At 33.8% G+C, this 16,403-nt stretch overlaps 1 protein-coding gene across 3 annotated transcripts; it reads left to right on the top strand.

Moving 5' to 3' along the window:
• The first annotated feature begins 3,947 nt into the window (after positions 1–3,947).
• On the top strand, positions 3,948–14,659 carry LOC123309995. Of its 3 annotated transcripts, none has more exons than XM_044893334.1 (3): positions 3,948–4,213; positions 11,445–11,574; positions 12,409–14,659. In XM_044893334.1, exons 2-3 carry the CDS (start codon positions 11,453–11,455, stop codon positions 14,219–14,221), a joined length of 1,935 nt encoding a protein of 644 aa, XP_044749269.1. In that variant the 5' UTR covers positions 3,948–4,213; positions 11,445–11,452; the 3' UTR covers positions 14,222–14,659. The 3 variants fall into 3 exon arrangements, with proteins under 3 accessions (XP_044749269.1, XP_044749270.1, XP_044749268.1); XM_044893335.1 differs by lacking the exon at positions 3,948–4,213 and adding an exon at positions 4,995–5,106; XM_044893333.1 differs by lacking the exon at positions 3,948–4,213 and adding an exon at positions 9,963–10,204.
• Positions 14,660–16,403: the final 1,744 nt, after the last annotated feature.

Raw genomic sequence — 16,403 nt, forward strand, 5'->3', positions numbered from 1 at the left:
GTCACTGAGATCATGAGCCTGTTCTGAGGATCAGTTTCTTGTAAAAACAAATTGTTTTGTGACATACATGCTGTTCCAAAATTCTTTGTCTTCATCTCGGTAGAAAATTGTTTTTTTCGAACGGAACACCCTACTGTTTATCTGATATTTCCAGAGAAAATCAAATCAAAATAGGCATCTAATTATGCATCATGTTCCTAAATATAACCTCATGGTTTTGGAAATAAGTCAAATTTCTATGAATGTGAGGTTTTTCAAGGTACGACTTCTGTTGTTCTGTTGCTACCGTATTAGAATTTCTGCCACGTTAATTTCTTCAGATTCTAAAATCATTCAAAACTTCACTGAAGGTGCTTATTTCATTCATACAAGAAATTATGTTTGTGAGATTAAATTAGTTAAGTATTCTGAGAACTCTCACTTTCATAGAAATTGGACTTTATTTCCAAAACCATGGGATTTTCGTATAGGGATGCGTATTGTTATTTTCTTCGAAAATATCAAGTGAAAAGTGGGTAGGCTGTCTCATTTGAAATAATCAACTTTTGTCGTTTTTGTATGGAGTGACAAGACGAGGAATTTTTTGACCAACCTGTATATCACAAATTAAGTTTTTTCTACACTAAACTCAAACTCATCATCCGGATCTCAGAGACATAGATTCATAATTTTAGCTCCGGAACTATGAAATGTCTTTTCTGTCTCCTTTTCATTAGATGCCACTCTATTGTGGAAACTGTTAATATCAGGAATAGTTATGGGTACTTGACAAAAATACTCAATATATAAATAAATAGATCGTCCCATTTGAAATTACGAGGTTTGTAGTATTTTTTTCCTATAAGTGGCAACGTCACAATATTGAAAATATTTTAGTATAGATCAGATTTTAGATAGATCAGAAGCGTAAACCCTTGTACCCAAATTTTCAGAACAATCTTATGATCCGTTTTCCGCAAACGTCTAACAGGACACCCACCATGGGAAACCCTGTATAACATATCCATATGTCCTTATATCTTTATGTATAAGCACATATCCTTATGTTCTTATTTTTGCAATGTGTATGTTTATACAGTTTGTATCGAAGAAAATACTATTGCAGAATCTAGAGGTGTATACTTCTGTCTTCTTGCTAAATGCGAACATTGCCAGCCTTCAAAATGCTTCCAACGTATGCTAAATTGTATGAAGGGAAGGATCTAACGTCTCATAAAATCTAGTAGTGTTAAATCAGGGGATAGAGTAGGCCACTCGATGAGCCTCTTCTACCGATTCATCTACCAGGGAAAATTACTCACATTGACAGTATTAACACCAGCATACTGTGGTGTCTGGTGTCCCATCTTATAGAAACCAGAATCCAAATTAATATTTTCATGTTTTGTATCATCATCATTGTATCATTCGAAGAATGATACTGCTCAGAGAAAAACAGAACACTTGTGATCGACCCCACAATACGTGGAGTGGTTGCTGAGTTGACACCCTCAATTAAAAATGAAAAAATTAGTAATTTCAAATTGAAATTGACCTGTTTTAAGCATTTTACTTCAAATGAGAAAATACTATATAAGTATTTTATGCGTTTTATTTTATTACCTTTGCAGGAAAACCCCCTATTAATATTAAACATCGAATAGAAAAGAAGCAAGGACTTAATGTCCCATCCATGTACAAATTCAAGAAAGTGTTCTTAATATTTATTCTTTTGGAGGAGAAATAGTATGATGCAACAACTATCTGCATACATATTCCATATGCTAAAAAAACTAATTTTTGGACATTTAGGCGAAGCGCGATTTTATCCGGCTTCTGTTTTCACCTTCTATGGTAAGATATCCTGGAAAACATAGGAAGGCCACGTTAAATCCGTAGGAATTTCCGATATTATGTTAACTTTCCCATTTTGATCTATTTCGACTGTATGTAAACATTCCACTCAAGACCGTTTAGTTCGAGACTTCAAGAAGTGCGAGGAAATCCAGAATTTGCGCTCTGGTGGGGCACCCCAGATCTGAAAGGGGGGGCAATAGCGAATAGAACACTGGTCCACCCACGTGTCTTTGGCGAAATACACAGCTCTATTCAGCATCCAGCGGTGTTACTCTCTATTTACATGCTGAACCATCCGCGACTGATCTGAATCCACAGGTGTTGGACAACTGAGCCACATTTTATGTACCTACGGATAATAAGGTGTACCTATTCCAACACAACACAAGTAGGTACAAAAGTAGCACGAAATTATGCGATTTAGATCAGTTTCTGTGTATTCAGTGATTTTCGTATGATCGAATTGTGAGATGAAAAGGAAAGACTAGATATACAGGGTGTCTGTAAACAAAGGAGAAGGACTTAGGGAGATGATTCCTCGATTAAAATAAGCAGGGGTAGTTCCTATAATTGTTTTTCGAAATCGACCTCCCTTCCAAGATACAGCCTTTGGAAGGCGATGATAACAACTAAGTAGATGTTACTGACACAATTTTTTTAGATTTCATAACTTCATTATTAGGGGTTGAAAACAGCAACCCCTTATGATTTTCCTTCAAAAATTGTTTTCGTGAGATAGACTTTCGAAAAATAAAATTATCTTATGGTTTCCCATTCAATTCTTGAGAAAAAATTTGGATACAGTCGATATTTTTCTCGGAATAAATAAAAATTCACAAGTAGTAAATTCTCTCTGAGAGTTGATGCATGTGTTTTAGAGGAAGGTAGTCATTTTATGAAACACTTATTATGTATAAGATGAAATGGTATGAATAGTGATCAGAACTGCTTGTAAGTTTTTATTTATTCCCAGAAAAGTATCGACTGTATCGAAATTTTCAAGAGACTTTTTTTCTCAAGAATTGAATGGAAAACCATAAGAGAATGTTATGTTTCGAAAAGCTATCCCACGAAAACAATTTTTCAAGGAAAGTCATAAGGGGTTGTTATTTTCAACCCCTAATAATAAAGTTATGAAATCTAAAAAATTGTGTGAGTAACATCTACTTAGTGCTTCATATTAGTATAGTTTTATGACTAAGTGTTTTTTGAAACCCGTAAAAAAAAATTAAAAACTGTCAACTCGTCATCGCCTTCCTGTATCTTGGAAGGAGGTCAAATTCGAAAATTTTTATGGGAACTACCTCTGCTTATTTTCATCGAGGAATTATCTCCCTAAGTTCTTCGCATTTGTTTACAGACACCCTGTATTTGGGAACGAAATCTTCCTAAGAGGGGAACCAGGTAAAAATAAAAATTAGGGGCTTCTAGTTCTGTCTCAGGAGTCTGTGCATAATTTTGAGACACCCTGTACAAAGAAATAAAGGAAGAGTAAAAATTCGAATGAAGTCATTCCATTCCTATAAAAATAAGTGTTGATTGAAAAAATCCCATCAATGACCAAATCAACCTCAGCAACAAAATTTCTATCCATTTCTGGCACAAAAAGTTAAGGTTTCCATTAAATAAAAGTTAACTATGTAACTTTCATCCCTCGTGGAGGGTACATGACAAACTCATCCATTTTAGGAGAAAAGGTGCGTAATTAAAAAAATTACACTCTCCTAGCATTTTTCTACAAAATTGCAAAGGGTCCATTATACCCTTATTTAATTTTCCACAAATCCTTTTGCAGAAACAAGCACAAAATGTCATGTTGATACTATTTGATAAGCAGAATATATTATGTATTTTTGGGAAATGACATATGGCTGTAGATTGACGCAAGCTATTTCTGCTGATATTGTAAAAATTATTTCATTTCCATTGGGAATTCATTTTAACAGTTGTATTTTGGACTATATACCATACCCCTGTTTATAGTTTGTTTTTATATAAACAAGGATCATACTAATAATCTATATGTGTATATGTTGTATTGTGTCATGTGGCCCAGTTGACATACACCAAGGAGTCCGCCCTGAATGAAAACCTACACATTCTTTAAGTATTTACGTGATTAATGCAGTAAATTGAGCCTCGCGAAGGAAAAGAGACGTTTTCTGTTTGCCGTATCTCCTAGTTTACATACAGATTCCGAAGAATGCCAAGGATTTTAATTCGGCACAATAAGAAGTTCGGAAAGGTTGAATTTCCGGTTGTTCAATTGTTTTCCCGTTTGTTCTCATCGAAAGTGTTTTCCGTATAATAGATGTGGATTCGTTGTGTTTCAAACGGATATTTAAGTGAAAATGCTGTGGATAATATCGATATTCGAGTGAGTCGAATAGAATAAGTCGCATTTTAATTCAGAAAACATCAACAAGTCCATCACATTATCTCTATACTGATAGAAATTAAGGATTTCCAGGATTCGGGAACAAGAATTAATGAAGAAAACTGATAAAACTGTAGATTACCTATCTAGAGAAATAGCAGGAAATATTTGAGCCAATGTCCATTTAAAGGATAATGTCTGACAGGACATTCAAAAAATTAACAGCAACGTTTTTCCGCGTATGAATAAGGTGTCTGAAAAATTTAAAAATCCAATCTGATTTTCTGAAGACTGACAATCGAAATATCATCAGAAGAGTAAACTTTCGAATAAAAGGCAGTGAACTTCAGTTGTTCGTTTCAGTACACGTGATGATAGTGAAAAACGAAGAAAATGTAAACCTAAATGAAGAAATAATAAACCATTCGACAATAAGAGGAACCTCAATTTCAGGCGACTCGAGGAACTAGCTACAAAACGAGAGAAAATAATTGGAAAGAACTATAAATATAAGAAAAATTCTAAAACATAAATATGTTGACGGTGCTCATACTGATTGTAAGGAGCAATAAACAATTTTCATCATTATCATCGATCTTCATAGCAAATCCGAAAACCTGTAGAATATTTTAAAGCTGGAATATGCAGTATTCATTCGTAATATTTATTATACCTGCAGCGAATATACACAGACCTGCAATGCAACACACTTTAAAATCTACATCGACATCACCTGAAAATTAAAAAGTTTTCAGTTATAGATTGTTTATGGTTCAGGGTATTCAAAATATAAATTGGAAATGGATAGAAAACCCAACATGTTTTAGTACTACCTAATCAAATTCTATGGTCTCAGTCTCGCCAGTTATTAGCTCCAATTAAAAACAATTATGGTAAATATATCTTGCAAACTGCAACTCATAACGGCTATTGAATTAAATTTAAACATACATGATTCATATCGCCGCATGAAAACAATTGCTGAATATTCATTCAATTGGGAAGACATTTCAGAAGGTATGCAATTAATCGAGATAACATTTAATTTTTCGGGCTCGGTATCTATTTGCATAATCTTCAATTAAGTCCGATTTAAAGTTCGATAAACCACCCTAGTCGGAAAAGAGCTCGAAATTATTGATGGAACAATCACATAATGACACTAATGACAGTTACTGAAAGTAATACATATACAGGGTCTTTATAAATACTTGTAACATCTCAGTCGGCTTTGAATTATTATTTGTCACTCCATACCGAATATCATAGAATTTTGAAAATGACATTCATTGTAATTAGCATAATCTCCATTGTTAGTGGAATTTCGTGAAACTTCTTTTTCTAAAACCGTGAAAATCATTTCAACGTTCCCTGCGATGTATCAATCACTAATAAAGTCTCTGTGATTATCATACAGGTGCTACGATCAGGTATATCAATAATATTGACTTGATTTGCAGCATTTGTTAAGTAAAACTGATACACATTCTAGATAAATAATTTCTAAAATTACAAGCGTTTCCCTCAAGCATTTTCTAATAAGAAATTATATATATTCAGGTAACTCACTGCATTGTTTCAAGGCTCTATTTTAAATGAAAATACTTAGTAGGTATTATACTTTTCTGGGTATCTCTCCGTATTGTATGTTCTTTATTAATGTTTCCTACTCAATAGGTTCTCAAGTGTTATAATACTTGGGAAGCTGAGTGAGAATTTTATATTTTATTCTTTTCGAAATGAAAATTCGAAGATAATGAAAGATTGCCGTCAGATATCTTCATCTTGTATTTCCCCTCTTCATTCAACAAGTTTAGAAATTATCATCAGTAAATGAAATCTTTGAAATAAGAAGATTTTCTGAATGAAATTTTCCATTCTAATGACGATATGGAACGATTTCTGATCAAATGCTTGCATAATATTCCTTCACTCCTTATAATTACCAAAACGTTTAGCCATGGATACCAGTTTTACAGTCATCAATAAAATAATTGCCTAATATATTGTGTTAACATCATACGACGATAGAAAATTCGATTATTGTTGGAGAGTGGGGCTTTAGGTGTTATTTATCGATGTTGTAATTATATATTAGAAATCTCGAATATTGGTTAATATTGCCACCTGCTATAGTTCACTAATAACGCAAAATTGTCGACATAATTTATGTCGAAGTATTATTGTTCCCAAAAAAGAATTTTTTCTTAATTTTTTGGCATAATGCAGAGTTAATCAGAAAATAATCGGATGAGAAAGAATGGCGAATCTAATAAAAATTCGGAACCTTATTGGGAAGAACCAAATATATCGTTTTCAATATACAATTTCAGAATTGAACATGAAAAAACCATTGAATTGTCAACAATTTTTCTGCCTAGATATTCCACTCAATAAACACATATTTTTATCCACTATACCACTACAGTTGATTGTGGAACGTCCTGTAGTACCTCGCTATTGCACTGGAATACTTGTCTGGGCTCTACTATTCAGTAGAGCCTAGAGCCATCCACATTCGTCGATTTTCTCATTAACTAATTCATTCCAAACAGTTTTGATTGCTACTAGTTGCTAGGTGTGATCTTCACTATACTTGTTTGTATTTCCAAATTTTGAAAGCAACGGAACCCTCGAAGGGGCTGATTAGTGTCTAGATTTCTTCGATTGTCACTTTTACACTACCTATATACTATTTTATTTTTGATAATTTGAAACAAAGATATTTATCAGCGGAAAAATTAAGGCATGAACCAATTGATATTAAAACTTTTTTTTCAGTCATGCTTATCCCCACTGACTGACACGACTAAATGACTTATTGGCATTGTTGAGAAAGCATTCCAATTGTTATTTAAATTTAGCGGGAAACTATGACAATGAATTATGTTTTGATCAACGTATGAGGATCAGTTGGCAATAAAAATAGGAAAAGAGAATGGAGGATTTTGATTTCACATGATCATCAGCAATTTTCTTACATATTCTGAGTTATGAAATTATGCAACATGACTTGAAGTTGTCGAATACATGATATCCGAGATGTGTATTTTTGTGAAGTACCAAAATAGAAGAGCTAACAATTGTATTCTGATAGTAGTTGGAGCACCAAATTGATGCATACAGTCTCTAAATATACCCAGTTATAAGCTCGGAAAATTTAGCATTTTCAAGCGGTAATACCTAAAAGTGTTTCGAGGTATATTTTCAATGTTATTCCGAGTATTGCGTATAACTTCATTCGAATAATACCTACATTCGAATATAACATTGAGAGGCCCGTCCATATTTATGTTTTAGAATATTCCCAAATGTCTGTAATGTTTGAATTTAATTTTCAGCCGAATATGGTCGCAAAAAATAGGTTGGACTAAATGATGCAAAATTCATTGATGGTCAAAATCGATACTGTCAAATGCGCCAGTTGAGTAACTTAATGCACAATGTTTCAAAAATGGAGGCATCTTCAATTTTGTCTCAGTATCTGCAAAAATGTCCCTTGAATCGAACTGAAACTACTTTTGTATTTCAACAATAACCGAATAACCACAAACCACCACAAATTGTTGCCTTGAGGATATCTATATCATATTATGATTTTGGCTCCCCCTGAAGATGCTGCCTGGGGCAGATGCCTGGTTTGCTGTTCTCTTTTCCCTGGTTTCAGGAGACTTTTTCGAACAACTGTATTTACAGGATGTAGACTTTGTATATTGCATATGGAATTGGTCCTTATTTTCCCGAAAGTCCAACTCATCAAGAAAATAAAATCAATGAAAGAAATGGGTGGAGAAAATGTCTACGGAAATGTCAGCACTTTAGAAAGGATTTCTAAAATATCTCTAGCTTTGTACATTTCAGTACGTGATTCTAGAGGTCATATTATAATACTTACATCGTAAAATGTACCACTGCCGAAATGGATTACTTCCATCAAGAACTCCCAAAAAACCTGTGTGTTTGCTGTTTGCTATTGTTTCGTCATAATTTGACCAGGAAGAATGATTGCAGTATGCTATTATTTCTGAATGAGCCAAGGTGATAATGAAAAATATAAACCTATATAATTGGGAGAGATTATAGGAAGGGATTTGCATAAGAGGACTTACAAATTTCCGTGGCACTGATTTGAATGAATTCGTGAAAAAAAAAATCCAAATGTTTCTGAAGTAACGCTCTACATCTAGTTGAAAGCAATACAGAGTACTATTTTCGTATGGAGAGGTTTTATGATGAGATACATTCTAACAAATGCACTGACATTAATCTCAGAACAGTTATTTGTGCAGCCAGTTGGGAAAAGCATAATTTTTCGTATTGTGAGCGTATTTCTGCACAAAAGAATGCGAAATACGAAAAATAGTGTTTCCCAACGTGTTTTACACAAATTTTTTTCTAATTTTGAATAGGATGTGGCTACGAATTCAAATTGGAAGTACCAAAACCAACTATACAGGAGTCTACTGCAAATTCTTTTTGAATCGTATAGAGAAGGAGTTTTTCTGCTCAGTTACAACGGAAACAAGTACCTTTTCATCATCAGTTGCGAAATATTTTACTTTTCGTAACCAGTTATGAAAAGTAAATAGTTTCGAAACGTTAATGAGTTTCAAAAAGTATAACCTTATATGTTAAAATTAGAAAATATTCAGTAGACCCTTCGACATTTATCAATAAAACATATAACCTAATTGTGAGTTGGTTGAGTATCGAAACAGACCTGCTCCATTCAGTTCATTCCATCAAATTGTGTTTAATAGTTTCATTTTGTTAACTATTTGGCGAGCTTCTTCTTTATCAATTCTCAATTATTGTATTGATAATTCCATGTTTTCATTAGCTCTTTTTATTTAGTTATATAGGTTCATTATCTCACCAATTTCAAGTACTTAGTATGTTCCATCCAGTTAGAGTTACTTAATTATTAAGGCATCCAGTAACTAATTATTTAGTTCAAATGAAATTTGGCTACATTTAACCTTTTTCACATTTTTGGAGAGTTATTCTTCATATTTTTTTGGTCATAAGATTTTGGCATGCCGTGGAAAAAATCGATGGATAGATGACGTTTTTACTAGCAACAGTTAAAATGAAAAGTAACTAACTCTTTTCAAAAGTATCACAAGATCAAGCATTCCTTTCTCGAGCGTGTTTCGTATGACTTTCTACAAGAGATCCTTGATTTTCAGTATATTTTAGTGGGTTTTTATTGATATGAAGGTGTTTCTATATTTTTACATCTATGTAAGGGGCTGAAGAATGTTCATCGCTGAACTGGATGATGTTTGGTGTTTTGTTGTCAATTTCCAATTACGCAAATTCACCCTTAATGAGCGAAACGTTCTAAAACCCCTTATTTTTCGAGACCATATGGGCTTTCTTACTGTTACGATTCTGTAATCTCAAAAGTTGGAAGATCAATGACCAAGACATCATCAACTATTAAACTTCTAACATACAAAATGGAGAAAAACAAACTCGCTGAATCTGCAACATTCAAATTTATTAATAATGGCTCTAATGAACTCAGCGTATCGTAACGAGGATTGTAAATACAAAATCCAAAAATATCCGTTTTGGATCAACTTGAATCGCATAGGAAACTGATGTTGACCAGGAGGAAGGGGAAGGACATAACATAAGAACAGTTTAAAATAACTCAGTAAGGTTGGTCTTCCAAATATGGCGCAATCTCGTGTTACACTGTTGCGGTGTCTCCCATTTTCAGAATATACCGGCTGGTTTCGAGAGAGGGCGTCGGGACGCCAAAAATAACCGACGCCTTGTACGGTTTAGATCAGGTTTTCTAGTTGGCAGTCTAGCGGCGACTTTGGTCAATAGTTGGGCGAGTAGCCTTCAGCTAAGGCAATATTTACGATATTTACCCGATTTTCCATTTTACCGTAGTTTTTGTTTAGGTTTCTGTGTAATTTTTTATGTTATATGGATCGTAGGATTTATTCCGTCAGACGTGAAAAATGATTATTAAAGGTGAGATTTCTTCAGGCAGAGAGATTAGCAAATAATAACAGTTGAAAACTTCTTCAGCTGGATCTAATTTTTTCATTTTCTATTAACATGATCATAAATGTTTGAATCTATTTCTTCTCAGAGTTTTCCTTATGCTTGGTATTATTTATGATTTAATTGAAAGCCAAGCAAGCTGGATGCTATTGTTGCAATTATGTTTGCTATAAACTGATGCGGGATCATTTAACTTACAGAACTGTGAGATTATGGCAGTTTCGATGGATTTGATATTGTGACGTTGCTTCCGCCTATATTAATAATAAGCCTTCGGAATAAAAAATGGGGAAATATTATGACCTGTCTTGAAATTCACACCATATTTAGGGCCTAAAACCGGGCAAAAAAGAATAAAAGAAAAACTATCAAATAAGTAGAAAAAATTTGACCGTGAAATATAGAAGTTTCATAAATGATAATAATAACAAAAAACATAACCAAAACTTCATTTGAACATATGTTGGAAATTTTGAAATTATTTCTATATCTGATACCTCCGTTTTCGGCATATACAAGATGAATAGGAAATATCGAGCTGAAATTCTAGAGATGTCAGAATCCTTAGTTTCTACAGAAAGATATTATTTTGATGAGTAGCATCTTTAAAAAAGCTGGGGGCTCTTAAACTACCCTTAGTATCTTTGTGTCTTTGAATTCTCGAATGATATCCAGTAGCATACTATGCTTTTCTCTTCAGAAGTTATGTAGAAAAAAATGATTATCGTTAGGTCTTCGTAAATGGTTTCAGCACTCTCAATGAGAGTAACGTTCATTAGAAGAAAAAGCACGTATTTTTCAGTGTTCCATATTTCCTAGAAATATTGCACGATATTTTCGAGGACACTTGTATAAAACATCCTTTTCACCTTGAAATTTCTATGGCGCTCTGCTCCTAGGTTCTAAAAAAGCATTTTCTGTAAAATGGGCCCAATAATCGTGTTCATGTCCACCAGGTTATAAAATATCATGTATTTGAAAGCATGACTTTGTTTTCATGAATCTCGCTTAAGAAATTTTGCATCACGATATCCTTATCACTGACCTAATCTAATTGTTAGAAAAAGCGACTAAGGAACTGATTCTTCTTGTTACTGATTCATTTATCATATTTTCATACTTATTGTTTCTCAATCTCCGTTACTTCTATACGATCGAAGATTATCAAATCTAGTGGCTAGTGACTGACTAGAGATTTTAATTTCAGAAGAAAAGATGCAAGTCGAGGATCCTAAGGAAGCCCAAACGTTCATAGAAATAGAGAAAAAGATGACTTGCGACGAAATGAATGAAGCACCTTCATTAGATCCTAATGTTGAACCATCGCATATTTCAGAGTGAGTACTCTTCGTAGACTTTGTTCTTATTGATGTGTATGTTGCAACCAGTCAAATATAACTCTCAGCTGACAGGAAACACGGAAATAGTTTCACTTCAATGTAGACCTAACTACAGGATGTATTATAATGATTGACACTATGTCTGCGTCTTGCAAGAGAGTAGCTGTTTTCAATTCATACCCGGCCTATATTGACATGAATAAGTACCTATTTATGTCTGAAAATAAAGCATACTTCGAAAGAAAGACTTTTTCATCCAAAGAGTTTTTAATTATTTCTTCAGATATGGTGTAGCTTGGAATCGACAGAAATCATTGATTCAATACATATATTTTTGATTATTCTGAAAACAAAAGCTTTGATTCACCATAAAAAATCTCATGAATTTGTAATTTTGGAAGACATAAAGAGATACCTTTGACGCTCTACACAGTTCACAGTTTAGTGATGAATCTTATGTTAACTACGTTCTTGAATACCTGTACGATTACATTATGAAATAACTTCAAGGATAAGTTTTTAAATTTGATTTTAAAGGAGCAATTGGAGTCGAGATACCTCCCTGTTGATACTAGCCCTATGTATATGAAAAAAATGCCAAAGAATGAACTGTTTTTTGATAACAGCTTACAGTACCCAAATATATGGATGCTCAGGAATACTGTATTAATTGTTCATTACATTACTTGTTTATTTCCACTTCACAAGGAAAGAAGAAGTTTATATACCTACATATGATGAATTATTTTTCAATAAAGAACTTTTTTCTCTGAAAAATTCAGAACAAATACGATTAGGCACCCTTTTAATCTTGCTTATTCCCTGTTTCAGTGATATGCCAGATGAGTTCAAATTCGAAGGTATCAATTTGGAAGACGACATAGAAAGGGTGGAGCTATCCTCAGTGGGATCTTCAGATTTGAGCAGTGAAGAGCTCATACACGATCCTGCTGAAATTATGAGGCATAACTTAAGTTTGAAAGACCCACCGCAATTTGCAGGCGAAGACCTTAGGAATTGGTTCATGAAAATCAAGGAAATGCAGAGCACAATATACAAGAAGATGCAATCAGAGCAGCAGACAAATCCTGTAGAAACCCAGCCTAAAAACTTCGGAAGTCTCCGAACGCCACCTAGCAGGGTCATGAAATACCAGGATCTACCTTATATGGGGGAAATAACCTTGGATAATTCGAAACCGAGGAGAGGAAGGAAACCCAAGAAGGCTGATATTTGTCATTTGATTTATAAGAATTACGGTACAATTCTACCTGGGACACCTAACGCAAACGAGTATATCGAACAATCTAAGAAATCTCTAATCGACAAAAACAATAGTGAAAAAGTTGCACAAAACAAAATTGGAAGTAGTTTATTAGAGAAAAGACTAACACAAGAAGACAACAAAAAGTCGAAACAAGTCAAAAGATCCGGCAGTTCCAAGAATTCTGTATCTGAACCCATGAATCTCTGCGTTAGAGACCATAACCAATTGAAAATAAGGCTGACCAAAAATTCAGATGATACATACACAAGTCAAGTTAAATCTGAACCACAGAGTGATGAAGAGTTGGATGTTAATATCGGAAACAGTGACAATTTAAATGACGAATACGGTGTTCCACAATTTTTACTGAAGCAGTTTGCTGACCACACCGATTTCCCACAGATGCCAGCGACCAGTTCTAACAGCCCTCCATTTTGCGCATGGCCAGGAACCGAAAGTATAGCTGGTCCGATGTCTATTCAAGAACAACTTATGTATTACCAAAGACTTGCTTCAATGAATGGCATGCCCGTTTATAATTCGAGACCACCTCCTGATATACTACCGTTGGAATCGAAATCAAAAGAAAAAAAATCGGTTATTCGCATCAAACCTAAGGAGTGTAAGATAGAGGATGAGAGTGATAGGTCTTCTCCAGGTAAAGTGAAGAGGAGTTGCTCGGCAACGTCAGAGAAATCCCCCACAAAACGGAAACGTTCTGCCATCTTCATTCCGCCTATCCCAACTGAAAACAATACAAATCCAGCAACTGAAGTCAGTATTTGCAAATTTAAATTTACAGGTGGTGCGAAACCCTCCCTTCAAGAGAAAAAGATGCTGTCGGTAGATTCTGGTGGTAATTTCAGATATTACAGCGGAACTGGTGACAAGAGCATGAGAGGTTATGAATTTTTCCCTAGAGAAACGCTTCAGCAAACAGCCAGTGCCACTCAAGGATCTAGCACAGGCGCCTTCTTACAAGCCTGTGGGGAAAAATTTTTCCCGGCTAATGAACTGAACGAAAAACAAGTCAAATCAGAATTTCTTTTGAGTCCAGAGCTACCGACCACTAGCTCAAATTCACCCCATCAAGAAACAAGTACACGACATAAAAAGCGGAAGTCGAGAAAATCCCTTCAGAGGGAAAAGTTGGAACAAACTTTCAAGGAAAAGGGCTTCCTGATCCAAACCCAACAGTTAGAATCAGCTGAAGGAGCCACATATTGTAAATTCAGGCAACTGAGGAAGTTCACAAGGTATTTATTTAGAAGTTGGAAAGACTATTTACCTGGAAATGTGCAAGAGATTCAAGATAGTGCAAGGAATGAAACAGACTCTGTAGACAATTTATCTAGGATTTCTCCAGAGATGACTTGAAATGTTTTCGACGGTCAATGTGTTGTCTCAGGGATCAATCTAAAATCTAAATGTTATTGTATATGTATCACATTTAATTTATTGTTTTTACTATATTCTACATATCCAAGTAGAAAATATTCGTGAGATTTCAATATTTTAAATTAACCAAAGAAAATGATGGATATAACTTGAGGATTTGGTTAATCAGTTGGTGCTAATCGTATAAAATTTCTCTAACAATATGTATGTTAATTGGTTGTTATATATCCAGATATTCTAGTCCTCCATGTGTTATTTCGTAATGTAAAGTAAGAAGTAAGGCATTTGCTATGAGTTTTAAGGTGAAAACAAAAACTACCTATACAAATCCTGTTTGAATGTTGGAAATTGATGTTGGGCCTATGGAAGGCGGTGTATTTATTTTATAAATAAATAAATAACAAAGTATTTTATTTACATGTTTTTTCATTTCAAAGATGAAATTATTTTTTTGACCAATATTTCTGGAAAAAAAAATATTCGGAATCGATAAAAACGAGGATAAAAAGATTACAACCTTTTCTGAAATTATAACATTTGACGTTTTGTATCTCAGAGATGTTGGGGTTAGTGCTTATGACACTGGATGGCATTTGTTTTTATGATCCGATACGATTTAAAATTTGTACTTATCTGCGTTTTCCACTGTCAGATATGGTGATTATTTGTCAAAATTGAAAAATTCTGGATATAGTAACAAAACAAAGACTAAAGAGTAAAAAACAAAATATTAACATCATATTTTTAAACCACGCTTATATTTAAATTTACCCAAAATGAGAGAATAATTTTTTTCTTGTTTGTCAAAAAATGACAAGTAGGTAAGAGAGAGACGTGTAGCGCTTAATCATTATGCAATATACCAGGTGGATAAATAAAGATATTTCGAAAATCTTTTCCTGTGGTGTCTGAAGGGTGTTCAAAAGCACAATTTAAAAAAATTGTCATATATACAGTCTTCGAAAAAAAAAAGATATAAGCCAAAGTTACACTTTTTCAAATGTAACATCCTGTATTTGACCTCAAAAATGGAACGAGCTCAAATTATGATGATATTCTTCAAATCACTCTATACCTTAGAAGGACCATTTACGAGATATAATAGCGAAAATGATTTACTACTTTTGAATTAAAAATCGAAAATTGCTCGGAAACTATCAGGTTTAGATGTAGGAAAATTTCATGAAGATGGTTTCGAAATTGATTTTTACGTTCAACGAGATATAGAAATACCGGGTGTGCCATTTGAAATAGGAAAGTTTCCGACGATGATTTGTAGTTGATGGTTTGAGAATTAATTATGATCTCTCTGTATATTCCAGAATTGAAATTTTCTTTTATATGTAGGAGACGCCAACTTGTCTACTCGAAAAAATTCTGTCTGTATCGCTGGCGTAACTAGTTTCTTTATTAATTGCTACTCAAAAAAACTCCATATTTTCGATTTTTCGCCATTATCTTGTATAAAGCGTGCTTCTGAGCTATAAAGTAATATGAAGAAACTCATCATAACTTGAGTTTGCATTCCATTTTTGAGGTCAAATATAGGGTGTTCCATTTAAAAAAGTGTAACTTTAGTCTATATCTTTGTTTCCGAAAACCCTGTATATATGACAATAATTTTAAACTGTGCTATGGGACATCCTACACACACCACAAGAAAAGATTTTCAAAATATCTTAATTTACTCCCTCAAAATGAGCGCCGCGTCTGGGGTGGGCCACCCCGTATATAGTCTCCTAAGTGAACACTATAGAAAGGAAACTTATACCTACATCATTATTGGACAACCAAGAAAAAAATTATTTTTTCCTAGAGGTTGTTGATTATTTTTTAGTAACTTTGAATATGAGTATGGTTCTTAAAAAAATTTCTATAATGTTTTATATATTTTTTCTGTGTTACTGTATCATATGTAGATACCCATGCGTGGAATGCTGTTCATAATAGAAATAATTAACTTTGTGAAAAGTTTTCGGCTATTTTTTGCCGCAGAAGCTGAGTATAAACCGCAGAAATTCAACAACAACAACAGAAGTATAATTTCGGAGTGATAATCAGAATCATTTTCAATTTTGGTTTGGTAACATGGCAGTGAGGAATTCGAAATAAAACAAAATTCAAAGAGGCATGTATTTATTTTCAACTATATAGCTTAGAT

Source organism: Coccinella septempunctata, chromosome 3 (genome assembly GCF_907165205.1).
Source record: "Coccinella septempunctata chromosome 3, icCocSept1.1, whole genome shotgun sequence".
Classification (NCBI taxonomy): domain Eukaryota; kingdom Metazoa; phylum Arthropoda; class Insecta; order Coleoptera; family Coccinellidae; genus Coccinella; species Coccinella septempunctata.